The following is a 12866-nucleotide window of genomic DNA, read 5'->3' as shown; positions in this document are numbered from 1 at the left end:
TGGCTATCTGAAATGGGGTAAATGAAGTTTACCTTGAGCAATTTCTGAAGTTCTTCTTTCACAATTTCCCTAAGATTTGGATTCATCCGTCTTTGTGGCTGCCTAATGGGTCTGCTGTTTTCTTCAATATAAATGTGATGAATACAAGTCTTAGGGTCGATTCCTTTCATGTCAGTATATTCCCATGCAAAGGCAGTGGAATGTTTTTGCAACAGTTTAGTTAATTCTTCTTGTTGTAATCTTTCCAAGTTCTTGTTAATGTTTAATGTTTTTCCTGGAAAGATTTCAACTGTAGAACTACCAAACTCTTCCATTGAGAAGAGAGACATCTGTCTAGAGGAGAGATATTCAATATCTGCATCTAACTGAAACTGTGAAGAGTCATATTCTAAAGGTACCTCAAAATATTCTAATGTATTTAGAATTTGACTGTCCTCACTGATCTCAGAGATGGTTAGAACAGGTTGAAGAGTATCCTCATCATCAATCCACTCATCTTCTCCTATTTCTGTTATTGCCTTTGCGGGAGGATACAAGTTGAATTTCTTGGTAGAACTACCATCTGATATATACATGTCTCCCGACCTACAACTTATGAAAGCATCAGCTGTGGCCAGCGAAGGTCTTCCTAGAATAAGAGGATGTCCTCCTAGATTGTTCTTGGGAGTTAAAATCATAAAATCAACTGGATATTCCCAAGAGTCTAGTGAGACTGAAATATCTTCCAATACACCATCAGGTTTAATGATTGATCTATCTGCAAGTTGCAACAAAGTAGGTGTAAAGAGAAGGTTAGGAAGTTTTAACTGATCCATGGTCTGTCTACTCATAATGTTGATAGCGGCTCCTAAGTCAATCAAGGTGTTTGGGATTTCAACCCCATTAATATGAGTTTTAACAATAGGGCTACCGGGATCTACATATTTTTGCATGGTAATTTTACCCATCATAATGTCTGCAATTTTTCCAACTAGATGTATCCTTTTGGTATCTCTGGTTCTTTTTATTGTTTTTTTCAAACTCATCTCCTTTATTGTCTTTGCTAGAATGGGAATCTCCTTAATGGTTGTTAACAAGGGAATCTTGATACAGACATTTTTCAATTCATCTAGAAAGCTATAGTCAGGGAACCAAATCTGCTTCTCCACTCCTTTATCAATTTGCAATCTTTCAGGAAAAGGAGGAATAGCTGAAGATGTGGGTTGCTCTACTAAGGGAGTTGATGCTTTTTCTTTTTCTTTAATGCTTGGGTTTGGAAGGGATACTTCAGAACCCTTATTGGCTTTGAGAGATTCTTCCTCAGAAATGCTTGGTTGTTGAGCACTTGTAGAAGGTTGGTCTAGGATTCTACCTGATCTGAGTTGGACCTCATTGAGAGGAACAACCATATAGGTAGGGAATGGTTGACCTTCCATGAGTGGTTGACCTTCCATCACATAAGCACTTTGAGGATTCCTATTATTGGGGTTTGGTTGAGGTTGAGAGGGAAGTTGATTTGGCCTCTGTTGAGATTGTAACAAGAGTTGAGAATTTTGATTTTGTGGAGGAGGTTGTTGTTGTTGAGGGAATGGTAATGACAATTGTTGACCTTGATTTGGAAGTTGGGGAGCTTGCTGATTTTGAAAGGATTGAGGATATTGATAGAATTGGGCAAATCTCCCATAAGGATTTTGCATTTGCATGCTTTGCAACCATGCTTGGAAAGGATTTTGTGGTTGTGACCAAGGTTGTTGCCAAGGATTCCAATTTGGTGGGGGTTGGAAATTCATAGAGTTATTAAACCCTTGATTTTGCTGCCCCTGCCAAGGTTTTCTTGCAACAAAACAAAGAGATTCAAGCGTACTTGGATCTTCTTGAAAGACTGCTTTGAGGCCAGGGATTGAAGGACATTCCTTGGTCTCATGGGTTTCTGAGCAAATTACACAGGTTTCCACAACTTGTGCTTCCAAGGGACATTCCCTTAAAGCATGCTTCTTTCTACACTTCGGGCAAAAGATAGTCATAGCCTCGGCTTCTGCTTTTTGTTTATTTTGAATCTTAAGGGTATCAATTTGTTCACTAAGACTCCCTAAGATGTCAGTTTTAAATTCATCTAGCATATTACCGATTTCAGCCCTACTCACTGATCCTGTTGCAGATTTATTTGCCCTAAGGAGAGAAGGATCTCTAGGCCCTTTTTGAGTTTTTGATTTGCCCCTTGAGATATGGATACAAAGTTCTGCTATATCATTGAGAGAAAGTTGAGAAATATCCCCCTTTCCCATCATGTTTAAGATATCTATCCATTCATCCCTAATGGCTTTTAATAAGAGGGCTTTTAAGGTCTCTTCATCCAAGGTACTCATTTTTGCTCTTTTTAAATTATATTGAAATCTCTCAAGTAAATCTTCTAAGCTCTCATCTTCTTTTTGCACCATTTTAAAAACCTCATCCTTATGATTAGTAGGCATACAATAGTCCAAATACCTATCCAAAAAGGTTTGTTTCATTTCATCCCAGGTCCTAATGGATTGAGTAACTAACCCCATGAACCATTTCAAAGCTTGATCTTTTAATGTTGATGGGAACAGTTTGAGTTTCTGAGTATCATCCAGATAGTCATAGGTTCGACACACAACTTCAAATTCAAACAAGAATGTTTCAGGGTCCTCAGTTCTTAATCCATGAAAATTTGGGAGGACGGATGGTGATATATTTTTCATGGTGGCTCGGGAGTCCTCATCAACAATGGGAAACCCAAATGAATTATCCCCGGCAACGGCGCCAAAATGTTTAGTCAATTTAGTGTGATCTAAATTGCTAGTATTTATTGTCAACCCGGGGCTCTTGAATTTCAGGACTAGGGGTTTCGGTTGGAGATAAGGGAGGTGTCTCTTGTCTATCTCTTGAAGCAGATGGACTTGTAAAAATTGAACTTCGAGCTCTAGCTAAAAACCTTCCCCTAGAATCTCTAGCTCTATGCATGTCATTTTTTATTTTATCTTCAAGTCAAGTTAAATAGTTCTTTTTCTGATCTTCCAGTTCACTCTAGGTGCAAGAAGAGAGCATACTCAAGAAACTATTAAATCAATAACTTTCTCCTTTCTGATCCTCCAGATCACTTCAAAGTGCAAGAGGAGAGCATACTTAGATAGGCTATTAACTTCTTTCCTTGAAACTTTATATTTTTTTTCTAAGAATATGGCTACTTAATTTCACTTCCCCGGCAACGGCGCCAAAATGTTTAGTCAATTTAGTGTGATCTAAATTGCTAGTATTTATTGTCAACCCGGGGCTCGTAAGCTGATGAAGTGAAGGTGTACTATATGTACTTAAGTAACCTCTTAGAGTTTTTCTTATCGTTGGGGTGTTGTTATGGTTAATTATGTTCCTAAGATGGAGTGATAATTTATAAACAAGTGAGTGATGGTGTGTGTAGAGTGAATCCTAAATGAGTGAAAGTGTGTGTTTAGTGATCTCTAACTACTTGCTTGAAAGGAAATGCTTGAAAGGAATAAGTGAACTGAAATGACTTTAAATAAGAAAGCAAATGACCACTTCCAATGGCACTAGACACCGTTCAAGCTGCTGCTAATAAAAGAAAAGAAAGTCACTTTTAAAACCCAAAAATAAAGATTATCTCTCTCTAACTCGATGCTTCAAAGCACATGTACTGTGTAAAGCACGGATAGAAAGTAGCTTAAGTTGAATTAGAAAAGTGAGAAAAATTGGCTTGAAAGACTAATGATAACGGTTTGCTCTTTCTAATTCTCTACTTCAGCCATATGTACTATGCAAAGTATGATTAGAAAGTAGTGAAAGAATAGTCTAAGAAGCACTTAAAATCAAAACTTTACTTTAAAGACTAGTGGTAATATTTTGCTCTTCCTAACTCTCTACTTCAGCCATATGTACTATGCAAAGTATGGTTAGAAAGTAGTGAAAGAACAGTCTAGAAAGCACTCAAAACTAGCTGCAAGTTAGTGATATTCTGATCTTAAAAGATAACAGTTTATGATGAAGATCATTCATGTGTTAGCAGCTCTTTGAGAAATAAGATTAAAAATCAGCTATAAAAACAAAGGCAACACTTGAATTTGTCAACTTCAAATACCATTAGTTTGTAAAGCAAACACACACACATAAAAATAAATCCCGGGCTAAAAGAAACCTGCAAAGAAATAACACTGATCAGCTTGAAAGAAAGGAAAACAAGTAAATGAAACTATACATGCTTAAGGAAATGAATAAGAAAATAAAGAAATACTGCACATAAAATACTTTACAGAGGCTGAGATGAGCAGGGGCCCTCTGTCCATTCAGCCACAAGAAAACTCAAAGATCTGGAAACTTCAAAACGGTGCTATGTCTATTCCTCCATTTGCAAAAAGTATACAAAACAGAGTGCTAGGATAGCACTAAAAAACAGAGTTCACAATGCTCTTAAATTTAACACAAGTTCAGAAAATTACAACTGATAAAAGTCTAATGAGCGTACACAGACGCAGCTATTTATAGAGGTTTCTAAGATAGCCTACTCGTACAGCTAATTAACTGAAAAACAACAAACAGTCATGCGTATTTATGGTTCCTGGACACATCATACGGCTGCGTGGATGAGTTTAATGCTTCTGTCGTCATGGGTAATGAATCCCATGTTGGATCATGTCCCCTGCCACTTGTAGAACGTGGACAAGTCACCGTTTAAGATGACGTGACCAAGCAGCTCACAATCACCGTTAAACAGCCTTGAGTTGACCGTAACTTGACCAGCTTTGACCATGGGTAAAGATGACGTGGATGGCTGGAAAAATGGAACAGGAACCTCGAGCACGTTGATACCTAAGTGCCCATGTGGCTCATCTGGCAAACCGACACGTGGAACATTGCGTTTAACAAAAAGGCTGCAGGATCTTCAGATAGCTGCAAGATCGTCAGATAGCTGCGGGATTCCTGCAAGTAAGTCAAAATCTAAACAAATAGTCATTCATTAGCAAAACTTGCTTGATCATGCTTAATGACACCTAATGTAATGATCTGGGTGGTTTTATGGTGAAAATGAGGCAAAAGTGAAGGAAAGATAAGGAAAAACTGAAGAAAATGGTAGACAAGTAGGTGTAGAATAGAGGCTCTACACCTTCTCCTCCCCAAATATTCAGAAGTTTGACAACCCAAGGATTGTATCCCAATGCCAGGCCTCTATATCACCCACGAACATCCAATGCATTAAAATTCCATCCAGGGATAAGGGCCTCTAAGGTGGGAATGATCAGGTTACAAGGAGCAAGAGTTTCGTGTAGAAATATGATGTCCACCATCTCTATCACAACGAAACGTCTAAAGTCTAGTTTCTTGGTGGGACTAACCATCCCACAACAATTAAAGGATAACTACTTCATGGGGAACCAGGGGGAGGAGAGGTAAATGCTCTAAGGACCTTGTCTATAGGAGGTTGTTGACCATGAGCCACATCCAATCCTACCTGGAAAATAACCTTGGACATATTAGAGTGTCGACCCCAAGGGATTTTAGTGGGGAAGGGGGGAGGAATAATAACGATGCCACAACGATCGCCAGGAGAAGGCTTGGTAAGAGAACGAAGGCTGTAATGATGGCTCTAACTAGAGTCAATGGATGACTTATATGTGGGGACGAATGTGGGGACGGATCTAGGCAAGGAAAATTTTAAGAACCACCCTAAATTTATATGTATAATAAATGGGCTAATCCCCATGATACATAGGAAAAATAGGAGGCGATTTTATCAATAATCTATATATATATATATATAATTGTTTTGGCGAATTTCTCACCAGATTATATGATTATATTATCTTGTACAGTGATGGAGAATCTTTCACTGAATTATAAAATCTTGTAAGATCTTGGCAAATCTTTTACTGAATAATAAAACAGTGTGAAGTCTTGGCGAATGTTTTGTTAAAGTATGAAACCATATATGATAATAAGAAAACATATTCATTAAACTGTAATATACTAACATACATGTTTGGAAAAAAGAAACATAATTTACACTTCGTATAAACAATGTTCCAAGTTTCAGTGGCCATGTTTGTAAAGGTTCTTACAATACACTCTTTCATATCCTTCTATTAGTTTTGATAATATTCCACAACAAAGTTCTTGTAGGTGTTGATATTGACAACGAGTTCTGTCAAGGTAGGAGAGATTAATCTTTTCTCTACAACTTTTGTCAAGCTACCACTTTTTTCAAGTTATCAACTTTCTTTCTTATTCCATAGACTCCACCTGTGAGATAAAAAAAAAAAACACATCAAGTTTGTTTACCCCAACATGCCAACATGTAGCAAGCCCCAACTATATTATATAAGAAAGTATTAGGTATAGGCTTGAAGGGGATCTAATTGAAAGAAGTGACGATTGTGAGAATCCTTCCAATCAATATATGAATATATAAATGTAGATTTATTATTATTTTAATTGGAAATATTCAATTAAATAATAAAATTTAATTACGTCTCTCCTAATCTAAATTGCTTATTAGCATAATTCACTACCCTCATATGTCTCGTATTTTTTAACAGCGTTGTAAAATGTAGATTAATTTCCTTTTTGGTGAACAATCTCCACCTTTTAGGAAAATGTGGTGCAGTGGCTTTGAGAATGTTTGAAAAATGGTGAGAAATCTTCTGCGAGGGTGATGTGGAAAGAGTGATAAGGTTTCATTGTTTTGAATTTTTTTTGTTAAATCAGAAAAACAGTTAAAAACCAATATTAATGGAGATATTGGTATTTTTTACTAAATTTTGTGAAGTGACTAAATGTAGCTTTAACTATTCACCTTAAGATGTTTTTACAATATAATTTCCTAAGTCTATTTAATATCTTCATTATCATAAAAACCAACCTATATCCATCTTAACTCCACATCTACCACTCTTAGGGGGATGAAATCTATTTATCCCTCTGAGCACTTGGTAGACCCAGAATTAAGATGGATCTCCACATCTACCACTCTTAGGGGGATGAAATTTATTTATCCCTCTGAGCACTTGGTAGACCCAGAATTAAGATGGATCTAAGATGATAGAATTTCCCCTTTAAATAGTTTATACTCACATGAATACCATGGTATTACCATGGGTTATCATAAACCTGGAGCTTAAAAATTACTATTAGTAATTTATAAAAATTAATAAAATTAATAATTGATTTTTATTTTATTTTTTATTTTAACCAAGTTAAAATGTTTAACATACATTAAATTACAACATCCATTTTTACTCCAAGCCCCGAGAGCGATCAAATATTTTTTCACTCTATGCTAGTTTGCATATCATGATATTTGATCCCTCTCGGGGCTTAGTAGATCCAGAGTAAAGATGGATCTATGCTGGTTTAATTCCCCCATTTAAATAGGCTACATTCCACGTGAATACCATGGGTCAATACCATGTGCCATTTTTATTTTTATTAATACTAATATTAGGGTTAATAATGTTTTTTTGCATGGTATTAATAATAATCTAGCCCATGGTATTTGGCCCATAGTATTTTGCCCATAGGTTTCACCTAAATATAACACATTTTTTGAGTGTTCGTAAATATAAGGTGACTTATGGAGTAAATATAAAAAAATGTTTTATTTGTTTACCATACCTCTCGTTTATTTATATTTTTATTAATTTACCATACCCCTTTTACAAATATAGTATTTGGCCCATAGGATTCACTTAAATAAAACCTCTTTTTTGAGCTTTCATAAATAGAATGAGGGTTATGGACTAAATATAAAAAGAGGTTTTCTTTATTTACCATACGTCTAGTTTATTTATATTTTTATTTATTTACCATACCTCCACTTTATTTATATTTTTATTTGTTTACACCCTTGCATGTATATAAAGTGACTTATGGAGTAAATATAAAAAATGTTTTATTTGTTTACCATACCTCTCATTTATTTATATTTTTATTAATTTATCATACCTCTTTTATAAATATGGTATTTGGCCCATAGGATTCACTTTAATAAAACTTATTGTTGAAAATTAGGGCGAATGGAAGGTTGTAACTCCTAATTTCAAGGGCTAAATTTATCTTTTTTACCCTCTCCCTTAAAATAAGGTGGGCTATTTGAGGCGATTTGTAAGAATGTGCTATGATACAAAATATTCGCCCACTAAAAATTTAAAACCCCTTAATTTCGCCTAAGGGCGAACATTCGCCCCTAAAATTTTCCATGGATCTAGGGACATCAGGTATAGATGGGGGGTGGAGGTAAAAATAGGATGAGAGGGAGCCAGAGAGCACGTAATAGGGGGGATAAATGCAGGCGCAGAGGTGCCATGCGAAATGGATATATTGTTAAAGAAATCAGTTAAAAAAGCATAATTAAAAGAGGATGTAGTGGAAGAAATACCCACATTGGAAGCAACCGCCATCGTAGCCACACGATATCTGGTAATATGCGGGGATGGGGGACGAACAATCTCCATGTGAGATCCACGGTTCGGCCGGGCGGACTTTGATGGGCGGTCATCAGCCTGAGTAGGACGCTTCTCCTGCAAGTCAGCGGGATTTCCTCTGCAACATGATCTGGACGAGCCACTGAAGTAGAGTTGGATGCAAGAAGAGGATGATCCTTGTATAAGTGCCCAATTTTGTGGCATCGTCGGGGTGAAATTAGTAGTTGTTAGATAGAGTTGATGATTGTAAGTGAAGGAGAACTAAGTTGATACTAAAATTGTTGAAGCAAATGGTAGTGAGAGCGAATGTGAAGAACATTCTTAGTGATGAGCAAATATAATTGAGAAGTGATGGAAGAAACATATAGTATAGTTTCTTGCACACAATAGAAAAATAGTAATTGATAAATTTATGCAAGGGAAGCAATGTTAATAAATTCTTAAAAATATATATAATTAACATATTCACATACTTGGTATTTGAGATTTGCTTTGGTAACCCTTAACCAAGGAAACTAGTGAGCTCATAGCTACACCTCTTTCTCATGATCTCAAAAAAAGGTTCATAATACAATATTTATGTATTTCGTAGCAGCATTCAATCCAAATATAATGAATAATATTATAATACCATTAGTACAAAATCATGGGCCAAAAGCCACAAATAAAAAACCTAAAAAAGTTGTTCTAGGGGCTCCACTCTTGAATCCTTACTAGCCCCCTAGTCAAGCACACAATTTATCTACATGCAAAGAATACACTACATATTCAATAGATAAAAGGAATCCCACATGGGTAGTATGATACCAGGGTTTATGTAGAGGTGGAGAAATTAAGAAATATCCCAAAGTTGACACAAAGAGGAGATGAGGCTGAGGCTAGATGAGGGAGGAGATGAGGCTATATGAGGATTCACTTAGAAAGGTTATATTTTAGAGAAGAATGGATTGGAATAATTTAGGAATGCTTTATCTAAACATAAATGCCAAATTCAATACACCAATGAATAAAGAAAGTACTTAAACCAACAACACTTAAGTGCTCCTAAGGAGAGTTGTGCCTAACGAGAAATATAAAGTGGAAGATGCAAGGGAGGATGTGCTTGCGCTATATTTTATATATATAAGATAAATGAATATCCTAATGTTAAAACAAATAATGGTGATAATATGATACATCAAAGAGATGTTGAAGTCCATTTAATTAAACAACCACATACTATGCATTTTCGTATTTATGAGATTCAAATTTTGTTTAAAAAAAATTAGCATGTAAATGGAAAACACTAATTCATAAAAAAAAAAAAAAAAAACATAAATGTTAGAATAATATTTAATCAAAATTTGTAATAAAATTGTAAAGATATAATTATAATTAATTAGAAAATGATTAATTAAATATAATAAATTAATTTGAAAATAAAGAAGAAAAAAAATACACATTCCTTTTATTTAATTCAACACGCCACACAAAGATACTTGGGACCCACCACTACCTACCACAAAGAACGGCAATATTGCAACGACGTCACCATCATGCATCCTACGTCAACCACCTATAAATTTCATAGTCCTCGACAGCGAGGTTTATCCATGACGTGACCAAAGGGACACGTGGAATCAGAGACACAACTTAATTAGGTGACCCCAAAGTATGGGTGAGTCAGGAGAAGCCAGTGCGCTTGAGTCGCTCCAAGATCGCCACATGGCAGTGATTGTGCCATTAGTTGTATTCATTGTGTTTAAATCATCTTAGGACAGTGTGGGGTATGATGGGAGAGAGATTCCCTTGTTGGATTGGCATTGTCTTGTTTTGCCTGAATTTTGCACGTCTTTAATTTTTTTTTTTATATGGTGGTTTGTAACGAGTGTTATAGAGAAATTAGGAGACATGATGTGAGTTGTGCTACAGTGTACAGGCCTCAGCGACTTCCGGGTTCATTAAAATAATAATAACTCAATTCATGGCCAAAATTCGAAACAGATTGAATTGAATGAGACACCAACACACACAAGTTCGTTGTCTACTCCGCGTAAAATTTGGTTAGAGGGTTAAAATGCGTAAAATTTGGTTAGATGGTTAAAATTGATTGCAATATGGTTTTTTTTTTTTTTGCCAAAAAGAGTAGGAGTGCTTGAATCATGTTTTTTTATGGTGGAGATATATTCAGCACCACCAAAAACCTTAGGGCACCCAATTTTTTTAAGCTTGATAGTTGTAATCCAGATTTCCAAATTTTTTTGCTAGATTTTGACAGAATCGTGTCAAAATTTCCATTATTTTCTAGGAAAATTTGAAGCCTCTTTAGACTATTTGTTTCAAGTTGGATTTGTTGGAATATTAATTCCTACTTGTCTCAGCGGTGACTTTCTATGTAATGAGTCTATTCCTATTCTATAGGAGTGGTTTCCCTAGTTTGGTGTGTGGTTGAGATATTCTCTCTCAACCAACAGATTGTATGTCCAAGATAGTTTTTCTATCTTGAGACAATACTCATTTATATATGTAATATGATATTTGATTAATGGAGGAGAAGATAGTTTGCACTATCAAGTTTTATCATGGTATCAGAGCCCTGAGGGCCTGGCCCCTCCTGGGCTGAGGAACCTTGGCCCCTCCTGCGCTGAGGGAAATAAGAGATTATATTTGTAATATTTTAGTTTTTTAGTTTGTCCATTCATTCGGGCAGAGCTTGGCTGAGCGTGGATGAGTGTTTCCACTGTGTGTTTTGTGGAAGATCAGAATCGTTGCAGTTAACTCCTGTGTTGAGGTCCCACTATAACGAGGCTGAGAGAAACCCTTTCACTGTCATGTTCGAATTTGTTGTTTTCTGTCCACTACGAGTTTGTGTGGTGTCTGCGTTGACTATTGGTGCCCGACAGAGGAAATTGTTAGAGGGCCACTCTGGAGGAGATCTCTTCAGTGGAGATTCTGGGGCCTTTCGTGACGGCAATGCGATGAAACATTCATATCAGATCTTCGAAATGGGGTCGGATTCAAGGGTTTCTGCAATGACAATCCTCTTATTTTTGATGGGGTTCTTGCCTTTTTTGTTCAGCTGAGATCCAGAACTTGGAGATTAGATCCGACGACCGGTCTATCATCCCTTTCGACGAATTTGGATTCACGCACAGAGGCCACCTGTAAATCCATGTGAACGACCCCTCCTACAAGAACTTGAAGGGGGAGAAGATTGACCCCACTTACATGGGGTTCTTCTTGAGCACGAGAGATGCCTAGGCTCACGTTCTGCAAGATCTAGAGCACGACGAAATCCACTGTGTACTCGAGAGTAAGCTCATCATACACCTCTTTACATTCAAGGATTTGGAGATTTTGACTTACTATAACAAAGCCTTCCAAGGTTTCGAGGAAAAGCAGTACACTCTGGTCTTTGTCAATTGTATTCCCGATGTTGTGGTTTCAATAGATGTAAAGACTGTTATGTATACTCTTGAGGGATTCAGTGATAGCACCAAGGATTATCTTTCAACCGGTGAAACCCTTCTGCCGAAGCTATATTTTTTCGTTGTTTTTGATATAAATTGTGCTGGCTGGGGTTTGGATCTATGTGGTTGTTAGAAACCACCTGACGGCCTACCGGATCCATGTATTTATGGCCGCACTTGTCTGCCTGAAAGCATTTAATCTCATCTGCAAGGCAGAGGACAAGTCTTTCATTAAGAGGACGGGAACAACCCATGGATGGGATGTTTTGTTTTATATTTTTAGTTTTTTGAAGGGAATTATGCTTTTTACCCTGATTGTTTTATTTGGAACTGGTTGGTCCTTCTTGAAACCCTATTTGCAAGGCAAGGAGAAGAAATTTCTCATGGATTATGCTTTCCAGTTTATTATAGACAATGGTGGGCTTGACAGTGAGGATGATTACCCTTACACGGCCAACGATGGCAGCTGTGACGCTTACAGAAAAAATGCCCATGTGGTGACGATCGATGGCTACGAAGATGTGCCTGAGAACGATGAGAAGTCATTGAATAAGGCCGCGGCTCATCAGCTGATTTGCTGCCGAGATCAGAGAACTCTGGATAGTGTCTTGCTCATGCAACTGGAGGTTTACCGCCTTCTTCTTTTTCTTCGGGTCAACTTGACAGAATTGGAGTTTGGGAAGGTAAACACATTGAGCCTGATCAACTCAATGTAAAAGTGCAATTTGTTAGAATTGCATACTTAAAAAATTCCAATGAGAAACAAATTAATGTGGTATTTATAATTGTTTTGGAATTAGAATCATTGAGCTTAGCTAACTCAATGGAGTGGTTTTGTTAGAATTAGCTACTCTAACAAATCATGCAGGTGAATCCAAGACAATTAAATCAGAAATAGAAAGAAGAGACCAAAGGCGCTCAGTGTTCAAGGTTGAAGTGCAACAAATATTGATTTTGAGCAACAAAGACACAGAAAACTAAATAATGA

The 12866-nt window shown here is 36.7% G+C and overlaps 1 protein-coding gene across 1 annotated transcript; it reads left to right on the top strand.

The window, feature by feature from the left end:
• The first annotated feature begins 11449 nt into the window (after positions 1-11449).
• LOC149183885 (uncharacterized) lies at positions 11450-12594 on the top strand. Its single transcript, XM_089415128.1, has one exon. It carries the CDS (start codon positions 12046-12048, stop codon positions 12592-12594), a length of 549 nt encoding a protein of 182 aa, XP_089271254.1. The 5' UTR covers positions 11450-12045.
• Positions 12595-12866: the final 272 nt, after the last annotated feature.

Source organism: Pinus tabuliformis, chromosome 3_2 (genome assembly GCF_031772625.1).
Source record: "Pinus tabuliformis cultivar Carrire ecotype Pingquan chromosome 3_2, CPIR1, whole genome shotgun sequence".
NCBI classification, from domain to species: Eukaryota; Viridiplantae; Streptophyta; class Pinopsida; order Pinales; family Pinaceae; genus Pinus; species Pinus tabuliformis.
Note: the sequence above shows the minus strand (reverse complement) of the source record. Positions and strands in the feature narration are given on the sequence as shown.